Source organism: Trachurus japonicus, chromosome 21, assembly GCF_045865225.1.
Source record: "Trachurus japonicus isolate A0001 chromosome 21, Traja_1.0".
Classification (NCBI taxonomy): domain Eukaryota; kingdom Metazoa; phylum Chordata; class Actinopteri; order Carangiformes; family Carangidae; genus Trachurus; species Trachurus japonicus.
This window is the reverse complement of record NC_140927.1, coordinates 9,596,843-9,614,375: the sequence shown is the minus strand read 5'-3', so window position 1 is coordinate 9,614,375 and position 17,533 is coordinate 9,596,843. Positions and strand designations below refer to the sequence as shown.

At 40.2% G+C, this 17,533-nt stretch overlaps 1 protein-coding gene across 16 annotated transcripts in view; it reads right to left on the bottom strand.

Moving 5' to 3' along the window:
* The window catches only part of stxbp5l (syntaxin binding protein 5L), a 202,777-nt gene that overhangs the window by 107,506 nt on the left and 77,738 nt on the right, over window positions 1–17,533 (bottom strand). For all 16 annotated transcript variants that reach the window (XM_085765857.1, XM_085765841.1, XM_085765854.1 and 13 more), the window contains exon 3: window positions 2,062–2,143. In XM_085765857.1, the coding sequence (XP_085621983.1) occupies window positions 2,062–2,143 (82 nt within the window). The remainder of the gene's footprint in view (window positions 1–2,061; window positions 2,144–17,533) is intronic.

The window sequence follows — 17,533 nt, the reverse complement described above, 5'->3', positions numbered from 1 at the left end:
TCTTTTGTTATTGTTTTGATCAAGAGACCTCTAGCAGCAGAAGTTACATGCTGTTTATTTTAAGATATACCTTAATCACAAAATCTATCTAAGATTTAACTAAGTCTACAGCTCTGTTTTTACATCACTACTGCTGCCCTCTTCTTCTCCCTGCACACAACACAATCAATCTCACCTTTTCCTTCCCCAAGCAGCTCTCCCTTCACTCCTCACCACCAAACCTCATCTGACACCAACCTTCAACAGCCCTCTCAGCCTCTTCAGATGTATGATTCATCAAGAAAAATAATGAATTCAGAATAGACAAACACATTAATTAGCCTATTCATACCCTCCACATTGTAGTAGAAAAAAAACTCCTTACATAACATATTGCAAAAGAGACCGTAACATGGTGATGAGATTGTGACTTCATTATAACATGCTGGCAAGTAGATACATACATACTTTAGTGTGATAGAGAGAAGAGAGATACAAGACTCAGCATTCACAGCTATCTGCAAGTTCATCCGTCTAATGTGAATAAATCTTTACACCTCGCTGATTGTCAAGAGGCTCGTCTGAATATGTAAGTCAACCATTAGCAAGGTGGCTGACAGCACACACGCTGAGCCCAAGAGAATCACTGACATATAGCTCAGCTATTAGCCAAACTGTCAGATGATGGGAGGACTGACAGCCGTCACTGTGAGGAGTGAGTGCGTGTTTGTGTGCTACATACTGTATGTGCCATTTGTACTCCACATAGAAACCCAGGTAATAAAAAAGAACATGAAAGAGCTAAACACATAATCACGCACAGACAACACGAGTCACTAAGTCTCAAACCTACACACAGCCGTACACACAGTTAATGTCTTCTTCAGGCCCATCCACATCTATTTGCCTCAGACACATCACAAGTAGGCCAATGAGTGATGGAGAAGTGGGCCGAGAGAGCCAGTGGGCTTAAAAAGAAATAGAGTACAGAAAAAAAGCAGAGAGGCAGGGAGAACACACAGATTGCAGCAGAGTCAAGGGGAAACAAGAAAGCACAGCACAGAGGGGGAGAGACAGCTCTGTGTTCCAGATCTGTGCGACTTGGCTTCTGCTCTTTAACATAAGGACCCTTGTATTTCTCTAATACACCTACAGTATTTTGTTAGTAAACAAAATATAGCATCAAACTGCAGTGCACTACCAAAGCTCCTCCTAAAGTCTTAAAACAAACCACTTGACGCAGAGTGCTGCCATGTGTCAGCCCACACAGAACTAGTCTGAGGGAAAATAGCTCTTTAAAGCTAAGAGGGAAAAAAATCTGTAGTATAAATGGGCTGTTATACAGAGTTTAATCTTGTGTGTTCTCTATAACATCAGCTTCTTCACAGATTTTATAACTGAACTGAGTCAGCCAATCCATATGACTGCATGCTAAAAAAAAAAAAAAAAAAACCCAAATATGTCAGTTTCTGAGGTTTTATTTCATGGCACCCTTCTATGAACTGAGAAAAATCCATCCACTGAATTTAAAACCAAACCCTGTAGTGTCAAAAAACAATAACACTGGCGTGCAACTGAATGCATCATTCATGCAATCACAGGACAACCCTCCCAAGGTGCACCAAGATTATGGTTATGATTTTCATCTCTGCTTTCTTGCAAGCAATTTATTTCCCCAAAGTACTTTCCGACAAGTGAATTGAGATATTTTCTCGATTTTGCTTCTGTTCCCCACTGAACAACATAAAAGCAGAGTCACATGCTCTGATTCTCTGTTGACACAAAGGTCCATATAGTATCCATTTTACTATCCAACTCTGCAGCAGTAACCTGAATGTTACACTGATATAAATCTAACAGAGACCACAGAGGGTTGTTATGATGCCAATCTGCATAGTCTGCTATACAATTAAGTCTTATCCACCTTTTAAGATTATACATCAGTCTTATTAAATGAACTTCAGATGTATGTGTTGGATGATAAGCCTGGGGTTAATTATTGTCAACACAACCCAAAAACTTAGAAATAATGACTGCACAATCACCAGCTTTAATACTGTATTGTAATAGAGTTTGTCTTACCTCATTGATGAGGAACTGCAGTTGAAGAACAGCTGCTCCGCTCTCATGTTGACAGTAGCAGTCCACCCCAGGTCGACCCAGTCTGACGGCATCACAGAGTCAAGGAAGTGTGTACACAAGTGCACTATGGGTACATCAACACAATACAGCCAAAAAGCAAGAATCAACATTGAATCCAACACTTGGAGGATTTCTTCATTTCTTCATTTACTGGACTTTACAGTGCCTGGGTTTAAATATCCCTGTGTTATTAATGTTATTCAATGTATTGTCAAACTCAAACATTGTGAAACCTTTAACATAGAAATGATCTTACATTATTGGATTAAAGTACATCCGTGCAGCAGCTGCAATAGAGCAGAAAGCACTGTATGCAGTATAAGCAGGCACGCAAGGTCAAAGGAATTGTCAAATGCAGTCATTAAGGATGACTGGTGGATTGTGCTCTTTGATGATTTCCGACATACCCACAGCTGTGCCCCTCCTGTCACCCCGGGGCAGTCAAGTTCACTGCAAAACACCCATACGAGCACAGGTGAAGAGCTGTGTGCTTTGCTCTGTACTTCACTAGTGCAGAGGTTTAACCTCATTCCAATGTACACAAAGAGATGCCTTTATGATTTATATCTTTTAATATAATTCAATTTATAATTTGATGCTATCAAAATAAAAGAGTTTTTATTTAGGTCCCATGTTTACATCGGACTAAATATTAGAAACACCTCTCAGTGTAATGTAGTACAACATCACCACACACAGCAGTCTACAGCCGAGTGAGGATTTTTTGAATCACTCTTAAACAGTTTCAACAAACCTGACGACTGTAATCTTCACATTATTGCATGGTTTTATTATCAGTCTTGGTAAAGGTGTATGAACAAGCCAAAAACATCCTGGCAATGCAAACCACATTGCAACTGTCTGCATAGCTGCATACTGCTCAAATATCAGGTCTAGTCTTGTTAGAAAATAAACTGATCAAATGAAAAAACTAATAAATGAATTAAAAACAAACATCAACTACACTGTGTTGTGTCAAGGGCAAGCCTAGAAATGTAAGTAGCTCCTCTTACACATGTGAGGAGCAGGAGAGCTTAATTAGCTGTTTTAGAGGGTAACTGAACAAGTAAACAAATAACACACTCATTAAATTTCATGTATAACACCACTGTAAGACTATCTGTAGATTCTCACTGGAGAGGCATTGATCTGATTTAGATGTGCTATCCATACATAACCTCAGGATGCATTTTCATTTTTTTTTTTTTAAATGGTGTGACCTTGAAGCCCTTTGAAGGAATTTCATGGAGAAAAAAAAAAACACTGAACAGCTACAGTATGTGCGATTGGTGGTAACATAGACCAACTCATCCTGAGTCTGTCCAGCAAATATACAGCGTAATCTAAGAGCATAAATACAACTTTACAGCAAACTCTCAATACTGACAGATGGCAATTTTGTTATTCCATCGTGTACTGATTTTTTGTTCCTCTCAGTTAGTCAAATAAAAAATATAACATTAACTGTGGTGCAGGAATAGTTACGTGATCAGCAAATAAATGTATATGCAGTTTGTTTAGGGGACAAATATAGGAAGCACAATCCCCAAGCACATCCCTCAATGCAGGTGGAAACCAGCAGGATGGGGACACGACACAACATGAAAACAGAGCCATTTGGATGTGGTTCAGGAGGAGTTATTTAATCGCTACAGGTTGTTCGAAACTCAACCTTGTTGCCAGTGTTTATGCTCTAAGTGAGGCAGATCCACATATGAGCAGTTCAGCAATGAACAAACCAACCCTGTTGAGTCTCACCACTGATTAGCTTTTCATTATCAACTTTTAATTTATTTCTCTTTGTGCATATAAACCTAAACAATTTTATCCATTTCAGAAGCAGCTCATGTATCTCCAGGCTCCTGTGAAGTGGCTAGTTTTGCTGAACCACTTTTTTTCTGTTTTTAAATTTATTTTTTAAAAATCCAACCCACTTGGCATTAATGGCACACACACATCACAACTCAGGGCATCCTTAACATGTATGAGCCACAGTCAAGTCAGTCAGTCGTCTATCAGTGGAAAAAAATAGAGGGATATGAGTATGAGTAAAAATGGAGAATGGGAGGCCTTATTGAAGGTTAACCTGCTGCAGAGTGGAGAGGTATTTCCGTGGGGGCACATGTATAAATACAAGATGTGCTGGTTTGTATGAAAAAGCTGCAAAAAGGCAGTGACTGTGCATTTTTCAGCACTGTAAAGGTCATCTGGTATGTTTAATTAATGCACTAGTCATGAATTAGAAAACCATTACTAAATGATAAATGCACTTCAAGTTTGGATTTCAAATACCAGAGACAGGGTATGTTCAGTAATGCTGGACATATAGCAGATACATCAGTGAGCTCAATCAAAAATTCAACAGATTGATAATATACCGAGTGAGCACATCTGATTTTAGGTTTCACAATGTAGTCTGCAACCAACAGGGCAGAAATGTCCAGACAGTCTTGCTAGACTAACTCACATCTACAGCAGAAGCAGACGCGCCCATGGACCCTGGTCCCTGATATGGTAAACTGTTGAACCATGGCTGCTGATCTCAGATGCACTGAGGAAGAAAGACTCAGACAGTTCATGGTTGAAATGCTCATAAGTTACAGTCTTGTGTCAATATCATTCTCAGCTTTTGTAAAGAAAAGAATACTGGTAAATGAATAAGCATTATTTTTGGTCTATTTATATTCCACTTATGTAGTTATCATGCATTTGTACCTGAATTATTTCAAGTGCGTAAATATTTTGTCTGCTCCAAAGGAAAAAAAAAAAAAACACATTGTAGTCGACCGCATTCATGCATCAGCCGTGCCTTAGTTATACACAATACAACACTTCTTTCAGCCAGTATAGGTTCAATTAATTACCATGTTTCCTTCAGGATATTGGGAAACCACAATCTCCTGTAATGAAATTCCACAAGAGTGAAGAAGGCAGGCTCAGACCAAACTCCATGAAAATGAGAAGGTTTCAAAGAGAGCACACAGGGCATCAAATAGGAATTCTCCAATTGATTTCTTCCCCATCTCTCCATCCGTCATCTCTTTTTCATTCCCTCTCATTCAAATCATCTGAACCACATCAGTGAGAAAAGCAAAATAAAGAAAAGGAGAACTTCTGCACTCATGCACTCATGTTGAGCCACCAAACCGAGGGGAATCAGGTCTGTCCATGTCATTACACAGTGTACTGTATACGTATTTCTCCTCTGAATCACACACAGCTGGTGACCTCCAGCAGGAAGGAATGAATAAAAACAAGTCAGAGCTAGCTGTTTGTGAGTGTGTTACATATATATATGTATGTATACAGACTGAATATGTTCTGGCCTGCTGGATGTATCAGACAGAAAGACTTTGTAATACATTACAATGCAATGACCATGACTTAGTCCACTCACTCAACAAAGAAGAACCAAAGCGTGAGTGAGATTCAAGGGCTGACTTAAAAGGGAACGATTTGCAACCGTCTTGAATCATCTCTCTGTCAGTCTGCATGATTGTCTTCCTGACAGGCAAGTCTTTGTACACAACCCATTCTAATTCACATCACACTCCGGACCAACATCAAAACACATAAGATGCTGTCACAACACAAAGCTGACGAGAAGGTGAAGTCGCCTACATCCATACGCTGTGTTACTGCCAAACAAGAGAGAATGCCAGTGAGAAAACTCGCCGAACCTGCTGTGTTTGATTTTATTTCTGCTTGGCAAACCAGCAAGTGACAGCAAATGAATGCCATGAATTAAAATGACAACATGTGTTGTTTAACAATTTGCCTCTGGTGCAAACAGCTGATCCATTAACACCAGGGCCTTAGTTGCACATAATGGGCTCTAGTTTTGCAGACCAGGTGCAAGCAAGGCGCAGATGCCGCGCACCCCCTTGCAAGTACACTCCTCTTTCCCACCTCTGTCCCTCCTACCGACGCCAGTGGGAAAGAGAGAGGGGAGAAGGCCTGAGTGGGTTTAACGCAGCTGAGTCCGTTCTTCACCAATCAAATGAGCTCCTCTCCTCGCCTTTAAATGCGCCGCGGGCAAGGTGCACTGCAATTTTGTCATTTTATATTTTGACGTGAACGAAGGAGACAGCAACGCCAAACGTCAAACTTCTCCCAGGAGGAAACTGATGTTTTGGTCCGGGAGGTCTCACAGTGGCAGAATGGTAACTCCACGGAACTGCTGCCTGGTGTAAAACACTAAACAAAAAACAAACACCCTTTTTCCACTAATAAAGACACTCACGTTTAGTTACCTATATCTAAACCCAGTGTAACAAAGATGTGTAGTGTGCACAGATCATAACACAAACAAATACCATGCGTAACGGAGATGAAATCAGAAGCAGCTGGCCTGGCCCTTGACGGCGAGCATCTCTCTTCTTAACTTTTCTTTTGAATATATGCTCACTATCTGATGCCGAGGCTGTTTGTGGTTGGCTGAGAGAGATGTGAAGTCGATTTAAAAAAATGTAAAATTCACAAAGCTTGTTACATTTCTGAAGTACTTCAACAAAAACAGCTGTGTCACACACACAAATGCATATGTGCACACAAACACTCAATGAAAATGACTATTGATGCAACCCGGAGCAATGTGGTTTAAAAGGAAAAGCAAATCTATTGTCAAAAGAAATGTTCAATAACTTAGTGATGTGAAATGACAGCAGTCATGTTCAGTATCATGAATCCAAATAGATTTCCTCATCTGTCCTCTTTTTATCCCCCCTGTGTGCACAGGAAGAAACATCACTTCTAAATCTGTGGTTATTTTCTGCTTCATATCCTGAGCAATGGCAAAATCAGTTACAGTACACCATGCATTAACATTTAACCAACAAACAGCTCTTGTTATTTCATACAGTTGGCTGCAAGCTCAAGTATACTGCAGTATATAATCTCATCATTATTAATGCTGAGTGTGTTTGATTTTTGTTTAGTTACATACTTTCCAATGCTCAGATATAATATATATATATATATATATATATTTTAACATATATATATATAATAAACAAACTAAATTCAGTTTAAGACACACCTCATACCATAGAATAACCAAGGAAAGCGTCACATCTGTTTTATCAATGAGTGGTAACCACTTGGTGGTGTTGTTTGCACTTACTGCTTTGAGATGACACCTCCATAGTTGTTAAGAGCTGTAACTACTACAATCGACTATCAATTATTACCGACTGTGGATAATCAATATGAATCCAGAGCAGAACACAATAGGCTCCAATCACGAGCATGCATTTATCTCAGCAGGGAAGGCAATACATAGTATAAGTCCAATGGTAGAAAAAAAAAGGGAAATGGCTTTTGTTTGTTTTGCTGTGGCAGGAAGCAATAACAACACAGGAAGGGATGGGGAGGAGAAAATTGTAATTACATCACAACAAGGTTGACTAACATTGCCCACACTTTAACCACTTGTGTAAACATTCACACCAGCAATACTGTAAGAAAAGACCAACAAGCTAAATGTTCAATGAACAAAAACACTATAACTACGCACACGGATCATACAGTCCTCTACAGTCAATGTATAACAGTCCTCACATAATGATAAAGAAGGGACATGTCTGACTTTTCCTCACAATCAAACCATTAATTCAGCTAGAGCCTCTTTGTTCTCCACTTTAATCTTGTGCATCCTTTCATAGACTCCTTCAGTGTGTGTCCTCTATATCCTGTGGAGCATTTGAGCATGTTTCACTTCATCGTTGTCATCAGTATGCAGTTAATCATCTATCAAATATAACAATTGCACGGTGGTATTGTAACATGCAATGGACTCTAATTTCTTCTTTTGTGTGAATCAGTGAGAGAGCTACTGTATGTGAGTCTTACACTATGAAGTTCAACACAAATTAAATTGTGCACAGTAAACTGAATACTTAAAGAATGTCCAACAGAGTTTAAGATAATGTTGACAAACCTTTTACCTGAGACACTGTTACATTCACCAAACACATAGGCTACTGTAGGTCAGCCCTCATCCCGATGTATATATCACTCTTAGGACACTGGAAGTTGAGAAATACAATTCCAAAATCCAAATGTCAATCTATCCTCTGAATAAATTGACTAAGTGTAAGTTTTTGTTGGAATTAAAATAAATATATCAACCAGAACTGGTGCAACAGATACCAGATACCAGATTGGTGTCTCTAGTTCACATTTTGTTCGACCAGATACCAGATTGTTGGTCTTTTCTTACAGTGATACCAGAACTGGTGCAACAGATGAAAACTGAATTTTGATGGTAAATCTGCCTAGTAATCACTGTAAATGTCACACAGAACTAAATATAGGCAAGAGGTTCACAGTTTACTGAACAATATACCGATCAACTCAATAGACTGACTCACCATTAGACGCACAACACCCCCATCCTCAAAACAAAAAAAAAGTAATAATAAGTTAACTTTATTAATTTAGTTAAAGATCATGAACATGCATCAACAATTGCTTAATAATCTGTGTAATGTATAACTCATCAATGACTCTTAATAACACACTGCACTCTAAACTGAAAAAAAGGACCAACATTCTATATGACGTATTAAGAAAAATAGTTGACTGCCTCCTTTCATAGAGAATCAGCAAGGTTTTTCTTTTTTTCTAATAGACCAGAGTCAGTATACACAGTGACGTCTGCTAAAGGAACTGCCCTTCAGCTGCAGAAGAGGCCAAACTTAGCCCAGCCTTCTTTTAACCAACAATCCTTGAATATTTTCAACTAAGCCTAAATCTTACTGACTCTTCTTTTGAAGTCTTTAAGAGCTAAGAATATGATGTCATTAGTGATGACTAAGTGATTTAATAATGATTCAAATAAACAAATAACACCTCCTTTATGCAATATTTATTTAGTGTAGCAGCACGGACTGAATCACATTAACTGAGCATGATGGCAGTTACATTGGAAACTGAATAGAGAGAGAGTAGTTGGAGAAAAACAATTAGAGGGTGAGACTGTGGCAACAGTTCAGGCCAGGAAAGACATGACTCGGTGTTATTATTGAATCCATAACCAGAGACCACACTAATGGAGACACATTTTGTTCGACCAACAATGCTGTGTCATTGTGGCTGAACCATGTTGCCAGTCAGGTGTAATCTGCCATGTCTGGTTTCCTCTCAATCTGACAGCTGAATCACAGACTGTGACAGGCCTCTCTGCAGTCACCAGGTATTTTCATCCTGTTCTGCCTGTGTCTTATCTTACACAATAGTGTGGATGGAAGATTTGACAGAGGAAGGACACTAGAATGCTCATTATTTAAAGAGAAACTATGCAGGATTTTTTATCTTAACTATGCTTCATCTTTACCTTAATTAAACAGCTTTGGAGTAATTGTGATGGTTAAATAAATGACTTGTAACTTGTTACAGGCAGAATAGAAGTTCTCTGCTTTCCATGTAGCCACTCGTCTCAGCGGCACCACGACACAAACATGCTCCGTAACCCCGCAATGTCTTGTTTATGACAGATAAGGCTACACAAATATACACATCGTAATGCGTATATAATAAATAACGTTATCTATGGCTCTATTGATTGCTTTTCCATTGGCTTTGTTGAAAACAAATGCACATAACACAAGGAGGTTTAGCAAAACTGCAGAAAAGCGACCAGATTTGCATAGTTCCCCTTTACGCCGGGTTCACACCGGACGCCGAAGCGCCGCGAATAGCCGCGGAACGGAGACCGCGTCCCTTCGGCGGCCAAGTTAACAGGTTCTGTAGCCGCGATTGCTCGCGCCGTGCATTTATCGTTTCGGCGTCTGTTCTATTTTGTGCGCGAGCCGCGAGCAATCGCGTCAATCTTGGCAGGAAGTCATACATGAAACTAGGGTTGTTCGGTATACCGGTACTAGAGTGGTACCGGGGTACTGACGCATTTAAAACGGTACCATACTGCGCTTAGATGGGACCGGTACTTTCCTTTTTGCGCCGCCGGCAGCGGTGACGTCGCCGCGTGAAGTCGCCGCATTGTAATTTGAGCCGAGGCGAGCGAGTGAGCCACAAACGAAGCAAGGTGCTTTTTTTAATTACCGTTACAGCGCCACCTGTCCATGTGCCTGTGTTTATGTGTGTGTGTGTGTGTGTGTGTGCGCGCCGCGCGCGAGAGAGACGGGCCGCCACAGACTCGTTAATTAATGCAAACAGCTGGTTGATAAGTCCGTTTTTACCGCGGATCACCACTGGCATGCTCTCTGTCTCTGTGTCTCTCTCTCTCTCTCTCTCCCTCTCTCTGTGAGTGAGTGAGTGAACAGCGCTACGCGGAGATGAATTAACGGAGCGATATTGCGTTGATGGGGGGGTGGGGGGAGGCTTGGTCTTGATTCTGTGGCGCTGCATATGGGAAACAATAGGTGTGTGTTTGTGTAAAATGAACGTTTGTGTTTCATTCTATAAACTACTGAGAACAATTTCTCCCAAAAATTACAACTGGTCAAAATAACAAAAAAAGATGCAGTGTTTTCAGACCTCAAATAACGCAGTTGATAATCATTTTTAAACAGACCACTAATGATTTAATTTAGGAAGAGTTCAGTAGGCTACTGATGCATATGTTATAGTTCTAAGATTTTCTATTAAAATAAAGTCAATAATGACATTTTTGTGTTCTCTTTTTATTTGGAAAAGTACCGAAAAGTATCGAAAAGTATCGAAAAACATTTTGGTACCGATACCGGTACCAAAATGTTGGTATCGTGACAACACTACATGAAACAATGAGAGAATCCGGTCAATTTTCAAAATAAAGCACTTTTCGTATTTATATTTGTCAGACTCTCAACAGAGAAGAGAGATGAAAACACACACACACACACACACACACACACACACACACACACAGGATAGGGAGACACGGAGTGGGCTGGCTGCAGGGGGGCGGGGGGGTCAAAACACACAAACAAACAGGGAGAGAGAGAGAGAGAGAGAGAGGCAGAGACGAGTTGTTGTAAAGTGAAGGACGTGAAATTCATCTTGGAAGTGAAGTACAGGGAGTTGTTTGACCCACAGCACACGGTGTTATAATTATGAGGTTATTTACTTATCCATGATGTAAAAAACACAGCTCTGAATGTGAGTAAACAACAGCTGAGGAGCAGAGGCGCTCGCGACCGCCGCGGAGAAATCAGCGTCTGGTGTGAACTGGAGGGACGCGGCTCGCGCGCGATTTCCGCGGCCGCTCCGCGTCACGGCGCTTTCGCGTCCAGTGTGAACCAGGCGTTAAAGTATCCAGTGAATAATATGTGGATAGTTCAGGATAAAAACTTTATCTCCTTCACCCCATTTTCATCCGGCCAATCCAAGCAGACAAAAGGCGAGGACATGGTACCACTCACCAGGCTATCACACACAAACAAAGTTTTGGGTGATCAGCTTGCAACTGGATTGTGCTCGACCACATGAAAGTGCACCAAACCACCTCTGGAGGTGGTCAGACTTTCACTGTGATACTATTGAACACTTAGTGTAATTGCATTCAAGTTGTGATCCTCGGCTGCTGCCAAAAGCAAGCAAACACAATAGCAAACCTTCATGGATGGCTACAGTCTCCTTTGTGGTTCCTTTTGAACCCTTGCAAACAAACGACAGGCAGATAACATAGAGGAAACAGATCGCAGGTTAAAATCATATCTAGATAAACTCTTTATATGAGATGCCATTTATAAATAGAGTCCATATGTTTCCACCAGATGATTCAGATGTAAGTAAGAAGAAAAAATGAATACATTATGTTTTTCATGTCAGGACACCTTCTGCATATGCAGTGTGATAAGACGGTTTGTATCAGCTTCATTTAACACCTTGACTGGTGTAATAACACATGGAACATTTAATAAACACAAATCAGCCATGTGCAGCCATGTGTTCAAGAGGATGTCGTCTCCCTACATTACATCTGCTTATATATATGCCATTATACATATGGAAGTATTATATTTACATGTACTGTATATGTATGTATGGACTGTTGTTACTGCTACAACTGGGGTGATGATGAACATAAAGCACTATGGATGGATTGCAACACTACTACCAGTTTGTTGTTTTGTTGATATGATGCATTATCTCAGCAGTCACTTCAGTTTTTCATCATTGTTCAAATCAATGGAAGAAACAAGAATAATCTCAACAAATATAAATCAGACAGGTGTGTGTTTTCATGCCTCAAAAAGGCAGAGCTAGAGGCATGCTGTCTTTGTGTTGTATGTCTGCTCCATTCTCATGGACACAATTTCCCAGTAATGATTCAATGAAGCTTCTTCAATTTGGCACAAATACTCCTTGAGGATAAAATGATTTGATTTTGTGTTTCAAGGATCAGAGAAAAAGGATATAGCGACCTCACCTCACAAAACAAAGTTGCAGTCATGTGAAAATGATACTTTGAAGGAACATCTTCAAATACAGCACAAAAGAAATTTCTAGGTCTCAAATGGCATTTCAGCCTATCAGCACTGCTGAGGCGGCTACTACTGTAGCTTTGCAAATCTCACATCTACCCAGTGGCCAGGTTTATATTTCAAGAAACTGCTGGATGTCAGATCCTCTAACCATGTTTTTCCACAAGTAGTGTTTGTAGTACCTGGGATGGTTTGTGCTGACAGTTTGGTTCGTTGTTGACTACAGCCATGAATTCCTCAAAAGGACAGCACTGTGGTTGTTTTTTTGAATTGATCCCAACGTGAGACTTTGTTTCTCAGTCTAATTGACCTGCTATTCACTCATCCTCTTTATTTCCCCCACCCACACTCAGAAATCTCTCCAGTATAAATCAGTTAATCTTGTCCTGCTTCTCTTTTCTATTCCCTGTGTGTGTGTAAGTGTGTGTGCGTGCGTGTGCGTGAGAGAGAGAGAGAGAGCGAGCAAAAGAGAGAGAAACAGAAAAGGAGGAGGGTGTGTAATAACCGCTGTGTGTTTAATAATGCTGGTGGAGCAGTGGGGACACAGCTGGGTAATTTAGATTTGAGTATAAACATCTCACAGCAGAGTGGAAAGAAAAAAAGGTGTGTACACGCGCGCGCGTGCGTGTGTGTACATGTGTGTGAACATGTTGCTGTGCGTCTGTGTGGGTTGTTTACAGCTTTGTGCATTAGCACTCTACAATGTTTTCTTACCAACAGAGTTTACTGATGGACCCAACAGTCTCACAAAACTTTGTGAAATGTCATTCAATGCACATTATGTAACTTCGGCTGCTAAGAGTCTCTCAATCAAAACATTAACAAAAGACAGTGTCGGGTGACGTTGTGAAGTGTTGTGGGAGTCTTTAGCACCATTGTCGTCATTGCTGCTAGCTTGTTGTGGTTCAGATTCCCTCAGTATCAATTGTCATGGGGGATTTACTGGGAGGTGAATTATCCAGAGATGCCTTCATCAAATAAACAAACCAGGTGATTAGAACCAGTGGTGACACTGAATAAGGCAGTTTAACATTAAACTCAGTGTTCAACCAATGCTGCACAGTGGATACAATATGTAACAGAAGATGCTGAGCTGCCGCTAAGGTTTGCATCACTTGTTTTCTGATCACTAAAAATCCAAATATCCAATGACTACAGTAAAATCATTAAAAATAAATGGAAAGTTATACTTAAAACATATAGGCCTACTTTTAATGTCACACATGCAGGTGCATGGCTTACCGAACTACACAGGTTTTTCTCACACAGTGTTGTAATTAATTGCAGAGCACTGATTTAATCAGTTCACTCACGATTGTTGGGAAAGAAATAAACATCTCTCTGAAAAGGCCTAAATTAGTGTAAACATCTCCATGTGAATACACATTATGAGGCTCCCTGCTGCTCCTGCTCCTACCACAACAGAGGAGAGCAGAGAGGAGACATTTGTCTTGCTCAGACCCTCATCATTTAAAGATATGTGCATGTAATTGGCTGTTGACTGTTTCACGTCATAGTGATTAAAATGTTGAAACACATCTACTCTCTGCATAACTCCTCTTTTATTTCATGGAGACATGGGCCGCAATCTGTGCTGAGTAGTAGTTTAGCTGATTATCATTGGCCAGCTGGTTGCACACATTTGTTGGATTTATTTTCCATACTGCAATTAAGTTTTGTTTATTAAACTTGTGATTGTTTATTATTCCACTGTAAATGCACCAAAACTTTAATTTCTCACCAAGTCTACACTACTACTACTTTTTTTTTTCATTTAATTTTTTGTCTACATCTAATTTACCATCCTTTTCGTCATCTTTAAACTGCTGTTTTGAACTATTTTTTTCCTCTATTATGTAAATCACTTTGACTTGCTTCTGTAACAGTTTTGTATCACAAAGTTGTCATATCCTTGCTTTAACATCACCAAAAACCTGTCAGTATTTTTGCCAAAATTATCTATGAGTGAACATCACAAAGCCAATTAGCACTCATGCAAATGACACAGGCAGCTGCAAAATAGTCACAAAATCTCCGAAACACAAAAAATGCTCTCTGTCTCAACTAAAGATTTAACCCTTTCTGACACATGGAATGTCATAAAAAACATGCCTCATTGCAACTATGACGTAATAAGAAGTTTTATTCCTGTAATGGTGCTGGACTGTTACGAATATCTTGCTTCGATTTATTCTGTTATTATGCAGATCATTACAAATTAAAGTTCCGTAGCATTATGCTGAGAACACATGACATCCAAACACAACCAGCTGCCCTTGGCTGCAGTTAGAACCTGCTTTGTATTTACATCTTACATCACAAAATGTAAAATATGTAGCCTAGACAAGCTACAAAAATAGCAAATGAGCTTGGAAACACCCACGTAGTCCATACAAACAAGGCATAGCAGGCCCTCTGTGTCCTGATTACAGTTTTGGCCCTAAATGTTAAAGAGATACAGTCAAAAAGTGGCAGAGAAGAGGCGAAACACCCAGAAACTGAAAGATAATGTAAATGTTTTCACTGGGGAGAAGCAATGCCTGAGTTATTCAAGTGCCCTTGAGACACCTTTTGATGTCAACAGACCTGTAACTGACCATGACCTGAAATGGTGACACAGCAAAGATATTCATCTGAGGAGGTAGGTAAGACACAGCTCTGCCATTACCAAGTCAATGTTTCTGCTTGGGGTTTGTCCTTTAATGAGAACAGAACTGTGTGCACCCTCCTCTCTCTCGGGTTTTAGCTCAGCTTGTAAATGACTATAAAAACAGAACAAGTGTTCTGCTCTGCAAAGCATTTACTGCTGGTCTCAACAGTAATTTCCTGTTTGTTTTTTATGTTTTGTTTTTTGGTCGTTTCCTTGCCAGAACATCAGATTATTGCCTAATGCATTTTGATACATGTCCCCCCCCCCCCAGAAATGGATCAAATCTAGGAAATGACTTTAAAGTGTATACAACAATGCCAGTGGTGTTGTATTGCGTGGACCACCGCTTAACACCACCACCGCATACTATTGTGTATAAGAAATTACACACACGTGCCCACGGTTGACCACCTGTACACTGTTGGCTGCATCTCAGTGAGCAGCTCAGTGAGTAATTAACCTGCAGATAACCTGCTTTGAGGCAATAAAATTGGTCCTCCAGGAGCTGGAACCATGTCTGCAGTATAGAGATTTTTACAGGTCAAAGAAAAGGACTGCAAAATGCACCAGACTGAAAGTGGGAAAGAGTCAGGATAGGCCTGGGGGAAATTCTGTCTCCTAAATAACAATGGAAAAAGCGGCACTTCTTGAATTAAGAATGATTTAAGTACTTATGTGAGGAATTTGAATGTCTGGCTCAGGCAACTCCGGATGGTGCTATCACAAGAAGCACTGTGGCAGACAGAAGCACACAGTTATGTGGTTGATGGTACAAAACGTGAAAGTGACTTTTTACATAATTGCATTAAAGCTCTTGCCGGTATATTTCTCTTCAAATGTCAATACTAAGAGGATATATGAATAAGTGAAATGTTGTTTCTGTGTACTTAAACTAGCCAATTAGTGTCCTCCTTATATTTTAGTCTGTGCATGTTACTGATTAAGGGGGCTTTCACACCTACCTCGTTTGGTCCGGACTTTCGGACTTTCCAGATAGTTCGGATCAAATTGACAGGTGTGAAAGCTCCCCTGGACCACGGTCCGGACTAAAGACCGAGTCTTTGGTCCAGCCTCAGAAGGTAGTCTCGGTCCGGACTATCCTGGACCAAGGTCCGATGCTGCGTAGTGTGAAAGCATTTTTTTGGAAGGTTCGAACTATCAGACCAAATACAGGAAATAACGTCAGATGCGCTCGTGCCGAAAAAAGTAAATAAACAGAAAAAAAGGAAAGAGGAGCCGCGGCAACACTTGGGGAGAGGAGGAGATCATATTATATCCAGATTTGGTCAGGGTGTGTAGTGTAGGCTACACTTGTAAACGTTTACACGGAATTAAACAGGAGAGTGTTTAATATAAATCCCCAAACGATACATGCAAGCCTATTTTTTTATATAATGACCCGAATATATATTTTTTCCGCCGAAAAAAGTCTGAAAAAGACGGATCAGCGGGTGACACCAAACAACGTCTGCCCCAGCAAGTCAGAGCTTTTATTTCTCTCACACTCACACACAACTGACCTGGAGAGATGCAGCCGCATCTGACAGGAGGATCACGCGTGTGTGCGCATAGCGTGTGTGTGTTCCCCTCCACTACACAAAACAGCTGATCGTTGATCGCTGCCACTCTGATCAATGAGAGCATTTCGCCGCGGCACAATCCTCTTTTTTTCTCTCCTTTCATCAGCTCTAAACTCACTCTTCTGCACCGCGATTACAAACCACAGCGTGCTTTCCAGCAGTAGGCTTTATTTTTTCTTTTTTTACACATATTTTTATTTTATTTTTTTCAGAGCACTTTCTATGCGCTAACGTCAGACGCACGCTCATCCGTCATGACGTCGGTAGATCCTTTAGTCCGCTGTCATAATAGCAGTGTGAAAGCGAACTTTGCTGGACTATATGGAAACAATGTAACAAAAAAAAAAAATTAAGTCCGGACCTTGGTCCGGACTATTAGGTGTGAAAGCGCCCTTATTCACTGGAATCAACAAAACGGGCTTATAGACAACACAGACAAATATAAAAGAACACACAGGCTTGTATGCATGGATATGAAAATAAAACTAATCCAGTTTTATTGTGTGTGATAGATTTCTGTTTTTTTTTTATTTATTATTATTTCTTTGGAGTAATGGCTTTCACACCAGAATAACCTGCAATAAAAGAAAACAGCACAAATTGATTCACTGCTTGGTGAAAACATTTCTATGATTGAGTAAAGTTCCTAGTAAGATGAGTAAAGTTCCTAGTAAGATAAATATTGCTAACTGCTAAGATGTTAAGAGCAGAGCACACAATGAGGATTCATTGTGCTAATGTAAAATAAATGACCA